The following is a 20548-nucleotide window of genomic DNA, read 5'->3' on the forward strand; positions in this document are numbered from 1 at the left end:
GAAATTTAAGTCTTTACCCCAGAGTTGTTATTTTTAACCCACTCTTTTTTTTTTTTGAAGTATTTTCTCTGTTTTGGCTTAAAGAAAGGGCCTGTATCAGAGTTTTGTAATGAAGTGTTGTCCTTTATTGATGCTGCAGTTTTATCACATAGTGAAATGAGTGGGAAGAGAGGGGAGGAATTAAAATGGTGGAGTGTATGGTGGCAGCTGTGAGGACCAGAAAAAAGCACACTGAATCTTTGCAGCTAGAGATGGGGTTGGCATAGCTGTGGTATGGGGGTGGGGAGGAGGGCGATTGGGACAGCATTTGCTGAGAGCATTCCAAAAATGGCATCCTTTCTGATTTTGTGATTAATCTTATAACTAAGATTAAAGGCTTATAGGCTACTCAATATGAATACAAAAATCAACCTAATAAACCTTTGAATCTTCAATGATCAGTTCAAGGACAGAGATTTTGGTTAGAAAAGTTGGTGGAAAAAAAATACTGGTACCAGAAATGCAGAGATTGGTTCCTATTCATTCTCCCTTCCCAGCTTCATCTTTCATCACTTAAACCAAATTCCTCTATTTTCCTGTGTACACGCAGGACACTAACATTAAGACCCAGATGAACTTCTTTAAGGACAGAGAAGTAAAGAGTGAGAGGAAAACTACCTTGGACCTTAGAAAAAGTAAGAGAATCATCAATAGAAATCTTACTGTCTTTTCCTTATAAATAATGCGAACACTAAAGCTTTTAAAATACATGTTTACAGAGCTTTTGTTTTGGTGTCAGACCCTTAATAAGTATTTTATAAGCATTACCTCATTTAAAGTTCATAAATCATGTTATAATCCCCATTTTACAGATCAGGGAACAGTAATAACATAACTAAATCACATATATGCCAATAATGAGACTAAGATGAGAACTCAGGATAACAGACTGAGGACCCATGTTTTTCGTGAGGAGATTATGGGTATATGAGCGGCCTATGGACTAAGACTCTCCTGGCAGCCTAAAGAAACACAAAGAAATCCAGGTCATGTCTTCAAGCAGCAGAGCAGAGTTTGTGAGAAAATGAAGGTGGATTTAAAGTTTATTCATAGGCCTGTAAAGAACTTGGGAGATGGAAGCTTTTATTCTCTGGCTTTCAGGGAAGGTCTAAATTCTTATCATCTTATTCAATAAATCATCTTTACTTAGGTATTGCATTTTAATATTTAGGTGTCTAAGATATGCTCAAATCAGTATATTCCAAAATGAGAAAAATAATCACTTGTTATATTCTGTTTTGTAGTCCATTTTTGCTTCTGTACAAAATGCAAAACACAAAATAGACTGGATGGCTTATAAAACATATAAAAAATTAATTTCTTCTGTTGGTGGGAATATGAATTTGTTCAACCATTGTGGAAGGCAGTGTGGTGATTCCTCAGTTGCCTAGAGACAGAAATATCATTTGACCCAGCAATTCCATTAGTGGGTATATACCCAAAGGAATATAAATCATTCTGTTATAAAGACACAGGCATGCATAGGTTAATTGCAGCACTATTCACAATACCAAAGACATGGAATCAACTGAAATGCCCATCAGCAATAGACCGGATAAGGAAAATGTGGCACACATATACCATGGAATACTATGCAGCCATAAAAAAGAATGAGATCATGTCCTTTGCAGGGGCATGGGTGGAGCTGGAGGCCATTATCCTTAGCAAACTAATTCAGGAACATAAATCCAAATACCACATGTTCTCACTTATAAGAGGGAACTAAATGATGAGACATATGGACACATAAAGGGGAACACTGGGGCCTGCTAGAGGGTAGAGGGAGGGAGGAGGGAGAGGATCAGAAAAAGAAAACTAATGGATACTAGGCTTAAGACCTGGGTGATGAAATAATCTGTACAACAAACCCCCATGACACACATTTACCTATGTAACAAACCTGCACATCCTGCACATGTAACTCTGAACTTAAAGTTAAAAAAAAGAAATGAATTAATCGAAATTCTGAAGGTTGGGAAGTCCAAGATTAGCATGCCAGTGTGATGGGATTCTGGTAAGGGCCGTCTTCTGGGTTGCACACAGTCAGCTTCTTACTGTGTCCTCACAATGGAGGAAGGGGGCTTGCTAGATCCCTGGGGTCTTTTTTATAAGGGAACTAATTTCATTTGTGAGGGCTTCACATCCTGATCACCTCCTGAAAGCCCCACCTTCTAATGAGATCAACTTGGGAGTTAGGATTTCAACATATGTATTTTGGGAATCACACAAACATTCAAATCATAGAATGTTGTGTCCCAGTTTGGGGTTCAGAAAATTGAGTGCATGTGTAGGCATTCAAGGATGTCACTATGATACAAATGATATGAGGGCCCTTCACACTGTGTTACACACAGCGGTCAGCACACACGTGTTGGTGAAGTGTGCCACACCTATCATCTCATGTGATCTTCACAGCAATCTTGTTAGCCAGGGACTATTACTATCCCCATTTTATGCATGAATAAGCTAAGCCCTTTATGTGTTTGGTTTATGCATGAACTTCACAGTGACTCAGAAGTGAGTATTCATTCTGGTTCCGCTGTTTAACAGTTGTGTTACCTAAAATGTCCTAGTCTCTAAGAGTTTTATTTTTCTGTTATTCATTATATAAGAAACCAAGAAAAGAAGGGTGGGAGAAGGAAAAGGAATCTAGCACTGTGCTTGGTACAAATTTGGTGTTTCATGCATGCTTGTTGACCACAACGTTGAGTCAGAATTTTTGTGCTGTTTAGTCATTCTTGGGAGCTGTTATCATAAAGTCTACTAGGCAATAAAATGTGTGAAATTTCTATAGAAGCAGCAGGAGTTTTCCAAAATAGTTGAGGTAGACTTTAAAGTGAATTTTAAACTAAGTCATTTTTTTCCCATCAAGTTCCTTCTATTGTGTAATCCAGTAATATTATGACATTCCTACCTCTGATCTCACTAAAGGGCTGTATTTATAGACTATTTTATAAATTCCTATGACTCACCCCATAAAGTCTGTCATGATCTGGAACTTTAGAAAATGAGAAAAATATCTCTGCCTTTGTTAGAGTTATGGGAGTTAAATAACAGACATTTTTTAAAGTTTTCTGCCATTTATAAATTGCTAAGGAAGGGGCATTCTTCACTACCTTCTAAATAGGGAAGTGTATTAATATATCATTTAATGAGAGACGAAGATGACGATGATGATGATGAGCCTATTTTTAGTACATACTAAGTGCCAGAGATTGATTTAAGCTTTGTTTTTAGTCTTCACAACTGTTCCTGGGATATAAATAATTCCTATTTCACCAGCAAATAAATTGAGGCTCAGTGAATTTACTAATTATCCTAGAAACAGCAATACATAAGTAATAGAGATATAATTTGCTCCAAATTTGAGTTCTGCAAGACACATGTTTGAATAAGGGATTCACAAACAACAACTTTTTTTTTTTTTTTTTTTTTTTTTGAGACGGGGTCTCGCTCTGTCGCCCAGGCAGGAGTGCAGTGGCGCAATCTCGGCTCACTGCAAGCTCCGCCTCCCAAGTTCATGCCATTCTCCTGCCTCAGCCTCTCCGAGTAGCTGGGACTACAGGCGCCCGCCACCACGCCTGGCTAATTTTTTGTATTTTTTAGTAGAGACGGGGTTTCACCGTGGTCTCGATTTCCTGACATCGTGATCCACCCGCCTCGGCCTCCCAAAGTGCTGGGATTACAAGCGTGAGCCACCGCGCCCGGCCACAACAACATTTTTTTAATGCCAACTTCCAAATACCCCGTTTTTGCTCCCAATGCTTCTTTGGGGCTAGAAATTCTAGGCAATTACTGGACAGCCACCAAATAGCCATAGAATGTGTTTCTGATTTGGGATTCATGAGTATTAGTGATTAGACTGATTCTTGTTTACTGTGCTTCTGGGAAATTGGTTGGTGCATGGATGTGTAAAATATCAGCAGTGAGATAATAAAATTACTAGAACCAGAAATGCCTGCAAAGTTTATTTATGAATATAATGCAGAAAGTGATAATTAATCCTCTGGACATTTTTTAGTTCTTTTAAGAGCCAGAATATACATGATATCTGAAGCAAAACACATGTCTGTTTAGTTATTTTACAGTTAAACTTGGAATATCATTGGTTGAATCACCCATCATTATTCCCCAGGAAAATGGCTTTTGGTCTTCTTTCCATAATACAACACATTTAAACACTTTGCAATAAACACATCCTCATGTTCAGGATTTTGTTGAGAGCACTGTTAACTCACCTGTCTCTCAGCTGTTAAATTCTCTCTGAATTTCTCCAGTTATCCTGGGGATTGGGGATGGGAGTGATTTGTAAATGCCTAGTGTACAGGTACAAGTCAGTGTCTTAGTTTTTATTTGTAGTGAAGTCATTACTAAATGGGAAGTTATTATTTCATTTTATAATATATTTTTTCAAATGATTTCTCAATAAACAATTGCCAAAAATTAAGTCATTTTAACTATTATTGCAAATATTTTAATTATGCTTACCTTTGGTGGGCAGGATTTAACAAGAAGGTCTTTTTACGATGACTTTTGAATCTAGTATAAATGATATGCATACCTTCACTAATGAAAAAGAAATAGCTAAAACTAGACGGAAAAATCTATTAATATATCTATCTACACGTATCTAGCTATCTAACTAGTAACTTGCTGTATAGTTATTTATCTAGCTATCTTCATAGGTAAGTATAGGTACAAATTGGTAGATGCATATTCATATACACACATACATACATAATGTTTTCAATGAACTCTACTAAAATATTAACAGTGCAAAATTATAGTTGGAGGATTATGGAGAATTTATTTTTTTTTAATGGCATAGTCTTATTCTTTGTCATATAATAAGTATCTATAAAGAACATGTATAAGAAATGTGCTCAGTACTAACTAGCATGGACCATGCTTCAGCTTTGAGTTTAATGAGTATCGATGAATAGAGAGATTTCGTGTGCACTTCCTAAGCCATCACCTCAATCATGAAGGCCTTCTTCAGTCTTTTTTCCTGAAATGCAATTGCATACATCCTTCTTTGGGTGTCCATCCTATCCTGTTTTAGTGCATCACTGCTTACTTACGGGCCAATAGTCCGCCTTGTAGTCTTTACAACTTAAAGATTATTGGGTCCAGCATTCCATAGCCGGGAAACGAATCTTGGTGTATAAAACAGATATTAATAAATGTCATGAGAATAATTTCTTTTCTTTGTCTTGATACTACCCTGATACTTAGTGGTCCTGAGAAGCAGTTTGCTCTAGACACCACACATCTCACGTATTTTCTTATCTGAACGAGTTTGCTTGATAAAAGCACTACTAATATGTCCCTTTGAAATTCTTAATTTAGTAGACTGTAGTGTTTAAATATGTTAAAATATCGATTCTAACTTTTAAAAAACATTAACTATAGAATAAACAACTATTTAAAAACAACCATAGAATCAACAACTATCCAATTTCTATGGACTGAGACTAATAGAAAACCTAAAAACACACTTTACTTAAAAGAAAATAAAACAAAACAAACGACCACCACCAACAACGAAATGAAATCCCTTAAATGCAGTACAGTCAAATGAAAGTTTAACAAAATACATATTTTATTTGAATGGACATACGTAACGTGCTGCCTAGTGCCATCCTGCTTTGGGCTTGAATTCATTGTTTTATATGATATTTTGTGGCAACTGCTAATTATCATAAGCTGTCCAATAAATATGATGGATTGTCCAATTAACTCTTTATCAGCATCCATTTTTGAAGATGCTATCTATTGAAACTGATGGCAGTTTATGACCTACATGTTGCATATGTAGCTAATTGCTCCTTGGGCAATAATTACTAAGTTTCTCGTGCCTCATTCAGTCATTTTGTTTTATAAATTATGATGCCACTGAGTTTCCCAATTCATTTGACTTCACAAATATGGCTCTCCAAGGATTGCTAAAGGTCTGCTGTGGAATGTATGGATCATATAAACATTGAAGTAGATTACAGATGTGTCTGTTTTGTAGGTTTTCCATCGACCGGCACACTGACCTGGAGAGGCAGTTCAACATTAATGCAGACGATGGGAAGATAACGCTGGCAACACCACTTGACAGAGAATTAAGTGTGTGGCACAACATAACAATCATTGCTACTGAAATTAGTAAGTGCCTGGGTTTGTTCATTTCTTCCTTGTGTGACTGAGTTCAATTTATGCCTATTAATAGTGTGACAAGCAGCCCCAGTTTCTGTTAGATACCTTGGCATCGGAACTTATTTGATTGTTCCCAAGGAGCCTTTGAATGTATCATCTCAACACAAAATAACTTACACTGTGGTAAATTACTGAAATGTTTCAGGATATGTGAGAAGGAAACATTCTTATGTCCCTTATTCAGCCATTAAAAACAATGTTTTGCATTTTAAAGTAAGAGGAAAAGATTTAGTATAAAACAGTAGGTCAAAAAAATTCAAGAACTGTACACTATAATTTAAATAATTGGACACACATATACATATAGTATGGTACATACAATATAGAAACAATTACATATTTAAATCATACACATGCACACATACATGGGGAAAATATAGACGGAAGCTTTATCAATATATATTATTTTGGGTAGGAGAGATTATAGATAATTTTTTGTTTTTTTTAGAGTCTAATGTATTTTACACAGTAATCATGGACTGTTTAAAATTATATCAATATAAATTCAATGTAATTTCTTTCATACATTTTGTGAAAACATTTGAGCTATTTTATTATAGGGGAGGAGAGTCTAGGGTTGTTAAAATAACTTGTTAATCTTTTTATTTACTTTTTTTCTTCTTTGCACTTGATAAAACTATGATGGAGTCTCTAAGCAATAGCTATATGGTGAAATTTGGTGCCAAACTGTCTTTGAGAGCTTGCATCTACTTTATCAACTTTTATTATACAAAAAAATGGAAAAGGGACATGATGTTCATTTTATTTCCTAGCAAAATACATGTTGCTTATTATCTGAATATCTTCTTTCTATAAAGGACTTCGAAGTGGTGCACAAATTCAAAGGAGACAATAAATTCCAAGAGAATTGGGGTAAAGGGAATTTGAATAAGAAAATAAAAATCAATGTTAAGAAAGATTCATGGGCACACGTACTATATAGAGAAATATAGATGATAATTATAGGAAATATGCCCTAAAATTCACTCACCGTCTGGCAGCTAATGTGAAAACGGGAAATATCTTTGTGAAAAATGATTACTTTGTTTGTATTTTAAAAAGAGTAATCCAGGTGTTCAGGAGAAGCAATGATTTTTCTGGTTTTGTGACGTGAGGAAAATGTCCTCTACCAAGCCTTATAAAAGGAACGCTTGTGTGAAAGAGTGAAGATTCAAGAGTGAAGAATGTTTGTTTCTTATAGCAGCCTTGAGTGCAGGCAGAGAACATGCAGTCAAGTTGATAACGTAGTTTCAATACTACCAAACTCTGGCTCTGGACAGAAACAGAGCTTTGAAAACTTTGCTGTTTTTCCTGCCTTAGGAGTACTATTTTCTTTCCTAGTGTCTTATCATCATGGCAGTTCCCCTTGTAACATGAAGAGAAGAGGCAAATAAAGCCTGCCATTTGGTGATTTTGGTTTATTAGAAGTGTTAACCTCATTGAGAAAGATGTAGACATAATGTTTTTAATAATTTACCATGTTGAAGCCTGATTATCACCTTAAGCCTCTCAGAAAAGCTGCATCTATTTAGATGACTTAAGGCTTTATAAAAAGCTCAAAAAAACCCAGTCTTCTTTAATGTGGATAGTCAATAATTACTTTATAAAGAATTTTCACATATACTGAAAACAATCTAGTAGAGTTAAACTTAATTCATGTTACCTTTGAGATAGATCTCTCCCTGTTGCCCAGGCACTATATAGCTCACTCCACCCTCTATCTCCTGGGCTCAAGTGATCCTCCTGCTTTAGACTCCCTAGCATCTGGGCCTACAGGCACAAGCCGTCATGCTTGGCTAATTATAGTTTTTTTTTTTTTTTTAGAAACAGGGTCTCACCATGTTGCCCAGGCTAGTCTTGAACTCCTCACCTCCAGTGATCCTCCTGCTGGGATTACAAACATGATCCACAACCAAGGCCTATGCCACCTTTTTAAAATTAGATAGATTCCTTTACTTAAATATCCATCAAAGTTTATGAGTTATCAGCAAAATGTACTCAAAGCAATAAATACACAGAGCTTTGCTTAGGAAACATTTCAGGACAATCCAGAAACAAAAGACTCATTTTTGAGAAATCCCACACAAGTAAGAAAAACAGACACAAAAATAGCTGCTCCAGGGCACTGAGCTGTTAGCTGCAGGGTGACAAGGCTACCAAGCTAAGTCAGGGAAGATGTTCATTTGCTCATTCATTCAATAATTATTTATTAAGTCTTTCCTATTGCTAAGCACTCATCTAGTGACTGAGAATATAGCAGAGAGTAAAGTAGGCATAAATCCTGCTCCTCTTGGAGTTTTCTTTCCGGTGGCACCTGGGAGTACCTGCATATCAAAGGGTAAATTGGAACCTGTTGATATATCCATAAAAAAAGGCACAGAGGTAAGGAAGAAGACGATGAGTGTTGAGAAGTCAAGCAATTCCACATTGATGGTGTGAAAATAAATGCAACTACTGACCTCCTTCAATGAGGATATGATGATATTAAAAATTACTTCAAAATACATATGAAAAATCAAGACTTTATGTATTTTAGCAAAATAACTAGTTAAGATTTTTAAGTGGTAACAATATTATTATTATAAACACAATTTAACCAAATCACTGAAAATATCAAAAGTAGACCAGATAAAATTTTCTAAATGTTTTTGGAGAAATGATTCAGTCATGTCCCAGATTCAGGTTTATAGTTGGCTTCATATGGAGAATGAACACATTGTACCTGTGCTCATATGTTCAGCTTCAGCTTGCTCATGAACCGTACAGAATGTAAAATATGTGCCCAATCATACATTGATTCCGTTCAAATCAGTGAATGGGAGTTGATGGGAGTTGTCTCACTTTTTTTTTTTTTTGTCAAAGATTGAAAACTAAACAAAGTACACAGGTGCATTTTGGCCAAGAAACAAGCTTAATTCACATTAAACATCTTAAGAAATATTAGACTGTAAACTTAAAAATTCGTCTGACTTTGTTTGAATTTTTGCAGATTTCTTTCTTAGAACAAACAAGGATGAGAATACAAAAGAGAGCTTTAAATTTTAGCTGTAAAATACTAGCTGGGGTGGCATAAATTTGAAAACTTTAAGTGTACAATTAAACCATCTTTGTTCTCAATCATAAAGGGAAGTGGAAATCATAAGATCACAGAGAAATTTTAAAAATTGAAATTACTATGAACATAGCTTAGAAACTTGTTTTGACTTGGTTTGATTATTTAGCCCATCACATGATGTTTATCTTCCAAAGCCACAGACTATGTCTTGGGGAAAAAAATTAAAAGGAGATTTATAGAATTCGTCTGAGATGAATATTTAAAACCATTCAGAATAACAGAACACCATAGGGGGAGGTTCTAATAATGATAAGGAAAAAGTCATTCCAGGGAGAACAATTTAAAATGACTCTCAGAATGCTATCTCATCAGATAAAAGATTTAAACAAATGAAATTAGGCTAAAAAGTGGATTTTTAGCGAAGTCCATCCGTTATCTCTTAATGAGAATGGAGATGTCATTCTTTATCCTCTTGTGTCAGATTCACTTAACCGAGGCTGAGATGCTTCACTGTGTTTGTTACCCAAGTATTTCAGTGGTAGTAGATCTAACATGTCATCCTGATCAACTGGCACATCTTATCACATGAGCTGGCAGGTAGACGTCCATGTGCTAACAAGAGATTAGGCTTGTATGGTATATCTCTGCTAAGTATCTCTGCTAGTAGCAACCCCATTCCCTGAAACTACAGTGCGTAGCTGCTGTTTACCATGCTGATGAAGATTTAAGGTAAAATTTAGCTGAATAATGAAAACAATGAGAAAGTAAACTGAAAAAAGCCCTTCAATGCATTTAATTCTCATAACATTTGCTGAAAAGTGACTACTATTATTATAAGCATTTTCCAGGCAAAGAAACTCAGATACAGGTTAAGTAACTTGTCAAAATTTCATAGAGGGCAAGGATGAGAGTGGAGGTACAGGATCAGGTCTTTGTTTAACTGCAGAATATATGTCCTTAAATACCTTCCACAGAAACCTCACTTCAATCTTCTTTCCTCTTTATCTTCTTGCTTAATTTGAGCTTCTGATACTGCTACATCATTTCTTGAATCAAGTGAATGAAACCGTTTTTCTGTGCAAAGGAGAAGGCTAGGGCAAGGACAAGGGTGAGGTGAAGGAATGAAAAAGCATGCATTTTATTATGGAGAGTAAGAATATTGGCTAATAAACATAGCAGAGCTTTGGATCTTTTAAAACCAGAATCCTAGTCCCATTTTATAGATTAGGAAACTGAAGAACATAGAATAGAGAACACAGCATAGTACATTTTAGGAGACTGTTTTTCAAAGCAGACCACTGATTAGAATTGCCTAGAAAATTGTCTAAAACAAACAAACAAGAAATAGTCCAGACTTCATTTGAGACCTATTAAATTAGAGTCTCAAGGGAGAGTTTCAGGAATTTACTTCTCATAACTTCTTCCTTGTTTCCCTCACCATCTCACCATGCACACACACACACACACACACACAAATATACGAACATTAAAATTTAACAATAGTGGAAAGGGAGGCAAAGAAAGATGAGGCATTATTGGTTTGTTTGGTCTCTTTTTAAAATTTTCCCATGCTGATTATAGCCATGGGACAATAAAGAATACTGAGAATGTGGGAATCAATTTGCTTAGAACAGAGTCTCTGCAGGGGCATTTTAGATGCACTGAATGCTCATTTTAAAGTGTCTTTCACAGAGAACATGATGGTGTGGAATAGAAAGTTGCAAAACTCTCTGACACTCTGTACCTGGGAGCAGGCAACTGGCATGGCATTTGCAGAAAGTACACGACTATTGGTTACCTGAAAGTATTTCAAAGCAGGAAGCATATAATTGCCCATTAAATTAATCTCTTTGAGTTAGTGATAATGCATTGCTCTGGCCCACTACAGCGGGCTGCACACATTATTGCAAATGAAGCTTTTCACTAATGATGGTTAGATCTCCCAGGGAAAACACTAGTTTTATAGCACTTAAGGATTGTTTTTTTCCTGGCATGGGGCCCAGTTGCCAGAATAATTGCTTTGTCCAACCCAGGCTACTTAGAAAAATATATATCTTTATAGGCAGTTCATTGTTTAGAGGAATCTTGTGTTCTGGATTTGGATGGAGTTGGAGTCCTTGCCACATTTTGGTCATATAACCTTGGGTACCTTATTTCTCTTTTACTCACAGTTTCCTCATCTGTGAATGGAAATGATTACTCTTTAAAATTGTGGGTACAGTGAGAATGGAAATAAAAATAATAGTACTATATCTCTTAGCAAATAATTTACCTACAATCTTAAGAAAGTGATGGAGACATAGTGTATGTTCTGGTTAATACAGCCCTTAATGGGGCTTTGAATCACAGCTTCATTTAAAATTATTTATTTAATTTTTTGTCTGTTACCCTTCCCCTTCCCACAACAAAATAGTTGGTAATTATGGTCTGTGTGTTACTTCTAGGTACAGTTATGTTTCTGCATTGCATAGCCAATATGTTTGTTCATTGACCTTCTTCTTGCCCTTGGTTGAGGCATGGTAGATAGATTGATCAATGGCTAAGCAACGGCCCTCATAATGAAGCAGGCATATGCTTACTAAAGACTTTAGATTTTATATCAAGATTGTGCTTCATATATATCCATCTGTCTCTATTGCCTATGACATAGAGCGAGAGCTCCACGAAGATCAATAGCCATTCCCTTGTGTAGGGTGAAGTGGAGATAGTGGGAGAGAAGCTATTATTGAGTTAGATAACACGCATGGAAGAGAAAAGGTGATAAGAGCCTAAAGTGGGCAGTGAAATTTAGGTACAGAGGTGGTTAAGGGGCTCCCAAATATCACACAGGTTGCAGCAGTAAGACCGATAAGCCTGTCTGGGAATACATTCATGTGGCAAGTTCCTATCTAGATCCCCCACTTTAGATAGGCATGCAGGTGCTCTAAGCTGGAGATCAATGTTCTTAGCAAAGAGAAATACAGTGAAGGAAAGTGAAAACTAAAATATGGGAAAGTGAAAGGGACGCTCCAGATTCCTGGGGAGGGAATCAGCATCCAAAGCATGATTTCCTACAGGGAAGAATTGGGGTCCATGTCCTTCCAAGTCCGAGGAGATAAGTGATGCAGGGACAAAATGGATGTAATTCTGTGTATAGCCCATGTCAGTTTTATTCTAATCCTTGTGACTCTCTGGCTACCCCTGCGACATAGGTAGCAGTAGACTTGACTTGGGAATTTCTCCCTGATTTTTACTTTGTTCTGCAACCATTCTACTAATTTTCTCCTACCACCTCTTCCTTTCATCTTTCCTGCCCTTGTTCATTCTAGTCTACTTAGAAAGAACATGTGGATTGAGAATGGAGGAATAGATTTTAGCCAGGCATTCCTTTAGGATGTCAGTGTGATTAACAGCCTCCCAGTCCTAAGCTAAAAAATAAGAGTAGATAAGAGGCTCCTATACCTACATCTTGCCCTTGTCACTCTTTATAAACCACCCTCTCCAAAGCTGTAACAATAACTCTTACTGTAGACAACTACAGATAAAGTATAGAAAGAAGGTAAGCAGAGAACATGAATGCTAGCTTTTCAGGTGCAAGTTGCTGCTAACTGTTCGCTCATAGCAAATGGTCATCTCCAGGTTTGTAGTACCGTATTAAAGGAAGTAGGGAAGACTCTAGATATCGGAACAGATTTTAAATGTAGGATAGTATTGGTTTGATTTACCCCTCAGGCTTTGGTTTTCTTTAGGGATGGAGAAGTCATTAGGACTGGAAGGAGAAAATGAAGTTTTCAGTCCAGCAGTTGAAGGGAATAAGATAGTGGTTAAGTATCCAGGCTCATAAATCTGTTTGCTAGGTGGGAAGCATTGCTTTTTCATTTATCCATGCTCACTCTTTTGTTAAGTTACTCAACTTCTCTCTATGGTGGCTTAGTTTTGCTATCTATAAAATGGGTAATGTAGTTTTTTAAACTTTTATTTTAAGTTCAAGGGTGCTTGTGCAAGTTTGTAACTTAAGTAAACTTGTGTCCTGGGGGTTTGGTGTACAGATTATTTCGTCATTGAAGTATTAAGCCTAGTACAACGGGGAATGTGTCGGTGCACCTTTAGAGATGTGTGATGAAGAATAAATATATTTAAGTGCTATAATCTTGCCTAACTTAAGGTAAACTTGATAATAATGTCAATGCTAATATCAATTTTATAGTATTAATCATAATATAAACTCAATTCTATCATTATTGCGCCACTGCACTCCGGGCTGGGTGAAAGAGCGAGACCCCATCTCAAAAAAAAAAAAAAAAAAAAAAAAAGAATTTGCCAAAAAGTGACCAGATTTGTCATCAAGCAAAACTACCCAACTTAATCCAGAGAATCTCTCAAATTGTTTGTTCAGGAACATACCACTTTGGGATTATTTGAGGGACATAATTTTCCTCAATTATGTATATTAATAGGAGCGTCTTCTTTCCTCTGTCAGTCCCAAGTATCCCGGCCAGATTGGCAAATTTAAAAGCTCCTTCCTCATCCAAAACCAAGGTCATAGGCATTGTTCTAACAATTTTTTTTTATAGCAATAGAGGTTATTAGTTAAGGACATAAGCTGTTGAGTTATAGTAGAGGTTATTAGTTAAGGACATAAGCTATGAAGTCAAATTGCCCCAGTGAAAACATTGGGTCTAACCTATGTTAAATGTGTGACTTAAATAAGTTATGCAATCTCTTTAGGTCTCAATGGCTATATTTGAAGTTTGTTATGGGAGTTAAATGAGATAACACAGGTAAAGTGCGTAAACAGAGCCTAACTTATGGTAAGGACTTGATAATATTCTTTGTATTTTCTCTTTCATCCCCCTGCCTTCCCTTTTCTATCCTCCTCTTTATCCTCTTCCAGATGAAACCTGGTGCTTGCCAACTCTTACATTCCCTATCATCTCAGTCCTATATCTAAAGGATTGTATTTGTCATTCATTTTCTTCCTTTATTCAAACCACTTGGCTTAGAGAGAAAGAGGGCTGAAATAGTCATATGGAGATGGTAATATGTATTAATTCACTTTTGCTACATATTACATCATGACACAATTTCGTGGCTTAACATAATATTTTTCTTCTGGTTCTGTGGAGCAGCTGGGCAGTTCTTTTGGTTTGAACTGGTTTTGGTACTCTTTCTGGTTAGCTGATGGCTTATTTGGGACTAGAAGTCAGTCTTGGCCTCACATGTTTATATGGTGGGCTGTTTAGTCCAGGGTGCTTTAGCAGACACAGCTTGTTTCTCATCCTCTAGCAGGCTAGCTTAGCTTTTTAATTATGTTCTCAATGTTATAAGATGCAGCAAAGCAACAGGAAGCCGCGGTGAACAAGCACTTTACAAGCCTTTATTTGCATCCAGTTTGATAATAGTTCATTGACCAAAACAAGCCACATGATCAAGAGCATATACAAGGGCTAGAGAAGTGTCATCTCTTGATGAGAGGAGTTAGGAATAATATGGCCATATTTTTTTCTTTTTAATAATATACTTCAGACTGGGATGCTGAATCTCAATATGTAGGACTGAGGGATATTGATTTGTAGTTTCTACATAATTACTCTCCTGCCTTCTTTCCAGAATGTTCTTCTCAGGATAATGCATGCATATTCAAAATCCTTCACTCCAATCCCTTATTTATTTGGCCGAAAGGATTGGACACAATATTTCTCTTTTTATTATTTATTTATTCTTCATTTTAATTTTATTTCTTATTTATTTCTTTAAAAATAGAGATGGAGTCTCCCTATGTTGCTCAGGCCGGTCTCAAACTCCTGGCCTCAAGCAATTCACCTGCTTCAGCCTCCCAAAATGCTGGGGTTATAGGCATGGGCCACCACACTATCAGGACACAATATTTCTAAGAGCCATCAATTGGTTAACTATAGATTCTTTATAATTTCATCTTAAATAGTGATTTGTATTAACTTATTTTATGTATTAATGCATTTTTAATGCTTAGAACAACTTCTGCTGCATACAAGCTACTGTAAGTGTTAGCACTTATTATTTATTATCTCCTGATACCCTGGTTGGATCTGGTTCCTTTGTTATAGGTTCTCACTTTGTTGTATGTGTTTATTTTCTTTTAAATGACTGTTCAAGGCTTATAACACATATGTATTTGGTTGAGGTTTTGAAAATAAATTCCTAAGGGGAGAAATAGTTAAGTTCCCTGTTCTCATGTAACATTTTATTATTCCTTTATCCTGTGGGCCTACCATAGTGCTTTGGGGCTCCTAATAAATATTGGTTAAATGAATGAATGGATGAAGAAAGGAAATAATGAATTAGTATAATGAGGGAGTACCCTGATGATTTCTAACTCCAAACAGACAGTATTAATTGATTGGCAGGGAGGATCTTTGTTTTAATATACTCCACACAGCTCTTCGTTAAAAATCCCATGCAGATAGGCACACATCCATTATGGCTTTCTGGATCTTTATGTCTTTTTTTTTTTTCCCCAGAGTGATTGAAGCTGAGACAGAAAGGGCAGAAAGAACTGTGCTCTCCTTGTAGAGAAACTGTGGGGCACTGACTCTGTTCACAGGGAAGGATCCCCACAGAATATTAACCAATCTTGGGAGTTAGAGACCATGAGAAAGGTGCTGGCAGAGAGGAGCCTCAGGTCCCCTGTCTGTTTCCCTAAGGAGTCTGGCTTCTGATCTTGGAACCTTGATTTTTCTTCCCTTCTGAGAGCCTGGAGGCAAGCCTTGAATAATGCCAGCCCACACTTCATTACCCAAAAAGCCCGTTTATCAGTTAGTCTGATCTGTTTTGAACAAGTGCAAGCAGGTTACAAAGCAGCAAAGCCAAAAGAATGAAAATGCAGCGTGTTTTCTGATTCCAGGAATCCCTAATCCAAAGCTTAGAGACTGGGGCTAAAAATAGGCACCAATTCCATCCTTATCCACCCTCACCCACCTGGCATTCCAGTACCGGGTCAGATAGCCCCTTAGCCAGATGATGGACATTTAAATGGTAACTTGGCTTCCATCTCATTTGGGCTGTCAGGGTGTCAGTTACTCTACTCACTTACTTGTAGTGCTGATATTTTCTGGTCCCTAGAGCCTCTATAGGACAAGGACTCACCTCACATGTCACCCACATTCAAAGGTTATGCTATTTGTCACAAGAACAAGTTATGCCTGCTCCTTTCATGGCTGCCAATTCTATCCACCCTGGAATTCAAATTAGCTAAGAAAAAAGAAACTAATATCCTTTGAGCAGCATCTTTGGGCCAGGCACTGTGTAGATCTCTTGAGAAGCTCTGTCTGTTTCAGCCGCACTGAAATTCTTGGAGGAATGATGAGGAACCATACTCAGAGATGTGGAACCACTGCCACAGGCCCACAAAGCCAAAACTCACAGAGCAATTCTTGCCAAAAACATAGTACTCCCATCTTCTCACATCTGTATTATTTCTCTAAAATTTTATAAACAATACACAAATACCAGTACAGATAGGATTCAGCTTATTTCTGTAACTTTTCCATGTGCACCAACTATGCATTAAGAGGTGAGCACTTAGAAAACAAGACATGGCTCCTTTAAGCTTTGCAAAGTGGGGACAACAAACTAGAGACATGCATTTACAACTCTAGCAAATTGTTCACACAAAAAAATCATGTATGTAGTGTGGAGTAGGGTGAGATTCTTCCACTACATGGGAGAGACAGTGTTCTCTGTGAAGATTCTCTGTAGGAGTTTTCATTAGGATTGTGAAGTAGCAGTAAGAGATGCATTTAAAAATCAGAAAATGGCTTTATCAAGAGGAGAAGAGCTTAGAGTATCTTCTGAAGATGAGGGGAATCAGGAACGTGAAGTAGATATGGCCAGAAAGTTCAAGTAAAGCCTATTCAGTTAAGTGATATTATGTTTGCCTTTGGGTGCCAGATCAAGGAAATAATCTCATTCTCCACATTAAAAGGGCCCATCAAATGCATTGAAATAGGAAAATATAGGGCCCAGAATATTAGCATTCAAATTCAGGAGCAGAATAGGTTATGAATGGAGTAGTGAGTCTGTGACATAGAGAATAGGAAAGGAAGGTACTTCTTAAATTTTTTGGTGCGTCAGAATCACCTGGAGGGCTTGTTAAAGCATAGCTTGCTGGCCAGGAATTTGTATTTCTAATAAGTTTCCATGTGAGGCTGTTGCTGCTGGTCCAGGGACCATGCCTTGAGAACCATAGCTATAATCCCTGCAGTATTAATTCAGACTAAAACTAAACCTGCTTTAGAGATGGAGTTTGAATAAACAGAAATTGGCATCTGGTTAAAACTAATGAGGAAACAAGAAAAGCAAATTCTGCTGGAGATCGTAAGCCTTGACGACAAGGACAAATATAATTACAATTAAAAGTGTTGCAGCTTACTGTGTGCTAGGCAGCATTTTAACCCTTTCTGTGCTGTTTAGCATGTTTAATTTTCACGATAACTGCATGTGTTAATGCCATCAGTTATTTCATCTAATAAAGATACCAGAGCTCAGCCTTATTGGATTTAATCCTAGCTTTGTCTCACTTTTCAGACTAATTTCTGAACATTTTGCATCTCAATTATCCTAGGGAAAACCTAATTGCTATTAAGACATACCATGAGTGATACTAACAAATCAGATTACAGAAAAGATGGCCCAACCTTTCCACAGCCTTCCTTCATCCAGTTTGTAAAAGAGTTTTGAACACAATGAGATATTATTGGTAGGTTCATCCCCACTGAAGTAACTGCATGGAGTGGTTAGGTGGGGGAGGTCCAGATGAGAGTTAGGAATTTAACATTTGCATCTGTGATTTTTGTTCCAGAAGAATTTGGATATTTATAAACCTCTGGGTTCTGAAATTTTAAAATAAAATAGAGTTTAAATGAGGTGCTGATGTTGAAGTTTGAGTGCTCCTGCTGCCCACTCAAATATGCCTGGAATGATGCTGAAGTCTGTTCCACACCTGTTGCCATAGTTTAACAATGAATGCATAACATTAAGCTGGAGAAGGGAGATGTGGATGACAAGTATGGAGGAAAAAACTTGTACATCGCAGTCAAATAGATATGAATTTCAGTCTAGGTTTCCTTAAAAATTACCTGCTTGAAAGAAAAACTTTCTTCGACCTATGTAATTTATTTATTATTGGTTAAAAAGAAACAATAGTACTCAATAAAAAGCTGTAACTCACTTGATACAGAATATATGTGTGTGGGTGTGTGGACATATATATGTCACTTGACATAAACACGTTTTTAACAATGGTAATGACAAATCTTCATCAATCTGTTCTTTCAGTTAGATTGTACTGAGCTTGATGTTTAAAGGATTCTGACTTTCTAGAGCCCCTCTGTCCAAGCTTTGTTTTTGTTTAGTAAAACAAATAAGCAGCTCTAATACACTGTAAAGAAAAATTGGTTAGGAAAAAGTGGTTTTTTTTTTGTTTTTTTTTTTTTTTGCTGGCTTTTAAATACAGCTTGTCATTAGATTTGTGTGTGAGGCATAGTATCCAAATATCTTTGCTGGTTCATATTTGAGTATCTCTGGATATAAAAATACCCATACTGAGCCAGCATTTGATTTCCTGCTGAACTGTTTTTCACATTTCCAATATAATTATGCAGCAGTTACAAAGAAACAAAAGGCTGAACTCCACAGAATACCATAGAAACCCACATTTGTTTATTTAAGAAAAGATATAAAAAGAAGATAAGACAGAAATTGATGTGTCAGGTGACTTCTCAGGGTAACTGATACCTAAAATAAATCTGTGAATATCTGGATACCTATTAAAAATGATTGGTTAGACATGGATTTTAAAAGGCAATTATATATTCTACAAATGGCCCCTGGTATTTAAATAGGAGACCTTCATGAAAGTAAGTGCTGGATTTGATATCTTTTTATTTGAGCCTTGTTTTCTGTATGATTGCTTTTGTCCTCAGTAGTGTCCAGATTAAAGAGTTTTAAGGTCTAATTTAAACCATTCACTTAGTGTACCAAATAATTGCAAAGTGAATACAAAAAACATTAGTGAGTTGAACACATTTTTTGCCCACCTATCCTAGGCACTTCAGGCACAGATTGTTGAAGACCTAGTTCCTGGCCTGGAGGTGAAGGTTCTGTGGTAGAGAGGGCAACTTTTGGATTACAGTTAAATTGTTCAATTAAAAGACAGAAAGCATCCAAACCACAAATAGGAGGAAGAAATGAGTTCTGTATGATGCTTTCTCTGGTGCCCTTCACAGTCGATCTAGATACTACCATGTGGCAAGTGAAGAAGGAAAGAAAGAATGTCAGTGGCAAAGGGAACAGCATGAAGCCATCCAGGAAGTTTTGGATATTTTTAGATGCAAAGGAGGAACTTGTTGATCTTGGTCTCTTTCATTCAGCTATGGTTATGATAGACTTCATTGTATGTCCATCTGGAGACTGTGCTTTAGGAATGAGTAACAGACTAACAAGGAAGCCTCAGCATAAATAGATACCCAAGGCCTAACTTTGGTTGAAGAATGGCTGGAGAAGCTGTTTCTTGGGCATAATAAGAATCATGACTTAGGGAAATGGCCTGGATGCAAAAAGAGTGGTACATACAATTGCCCTTTCATGCTCTCTATTGGTTCGATGTCTAGATCTGTAACATTAAATGATATCTGCATGTGACAATAAAGAACAGAAAATAAACTAGCATTTAAGATGCTACTTAATCCCAAGCAGAATACTGGTCTCTGCGTATTTACATTTCTTGTTTCATTCAATCCTCATGACAATGTTTAGATGGATGTAACCTGAACACTGTTTTAGAAATGTGTCATGCGAGACTCAGGAAAGCCAGGACACAAAGAAAAGCCCATAGATGTAATAAAGGGAGTTTTGAATCCACCAGATTTGATGTCAAAGCCTGAACTCTCTCTACTCTTTTATACTACTAAGTGTGATAGATGGGCAAACATCCTCTAAACAAGGTTCATCTTTGTACCAAGTTTCAAGTGCACCATTAGTCGCCAGGTCCTATATTAGATAATACACATATAGGAATAAAAAATCCAGGAATCACATTGCTTACATCAACTTGGTTGCAAAATCATAAAAAATAGCAGTCATAGAATATGGCATGTTTATTTTATCCAGTGTAGTCTGGCCATGAAGTTTGGCTTACTGTGACTTTCACATGAAGAGTTTGGTCTTTCTTTTTAATGTTCACATACTGTAATTATTTCATCTGCAACAGAAACATCTAATTTTAAAAGTCAA

General features: G+C 36.7%; 1 protein-coding gene across 5 annotated transcripts in view; it reads left to right on the forward strand.

Moving 5' to 3' along the window:
• CDH8 (cadherin 8) overlaps window positions 1–20548 on the forward strand; it is a 379890-nt gene that overhangs the window by 236167 nt on the left and 123175 nt on the right. For all 5 annotated transcript variants that reach the window (XM_063612664.1, XM_055298666.2, XM_055298667.2 and 2 more), the window contains exon 8: window positions 6056–6192. In XM_063612664.1, the coding sequence (XP_063468734.1) occupies window positions 6056–6192 (137 nt within the window). The remainder of the gene's footprint in view (window positions 1–6055; window positions 6193–20548) is intronic.

This window comes from Symphalangus syndactylus, chromosome 11, assembly GCF_028878055.3.
Source record: "Symphalangus syndactylus isolate Jambi chromosome 11, NHGRI_mSymSyn1-v2.1_pri, whole genome shotgun sequence".
In the NCBI taxonomy this organism is placed as follows: domain Eukaryota; kingdom Metazoa; phylum Chordata; class Mammalia; order Primates; family Hylobatidae; genus Symphalangus; species Symphalangus syndactylus.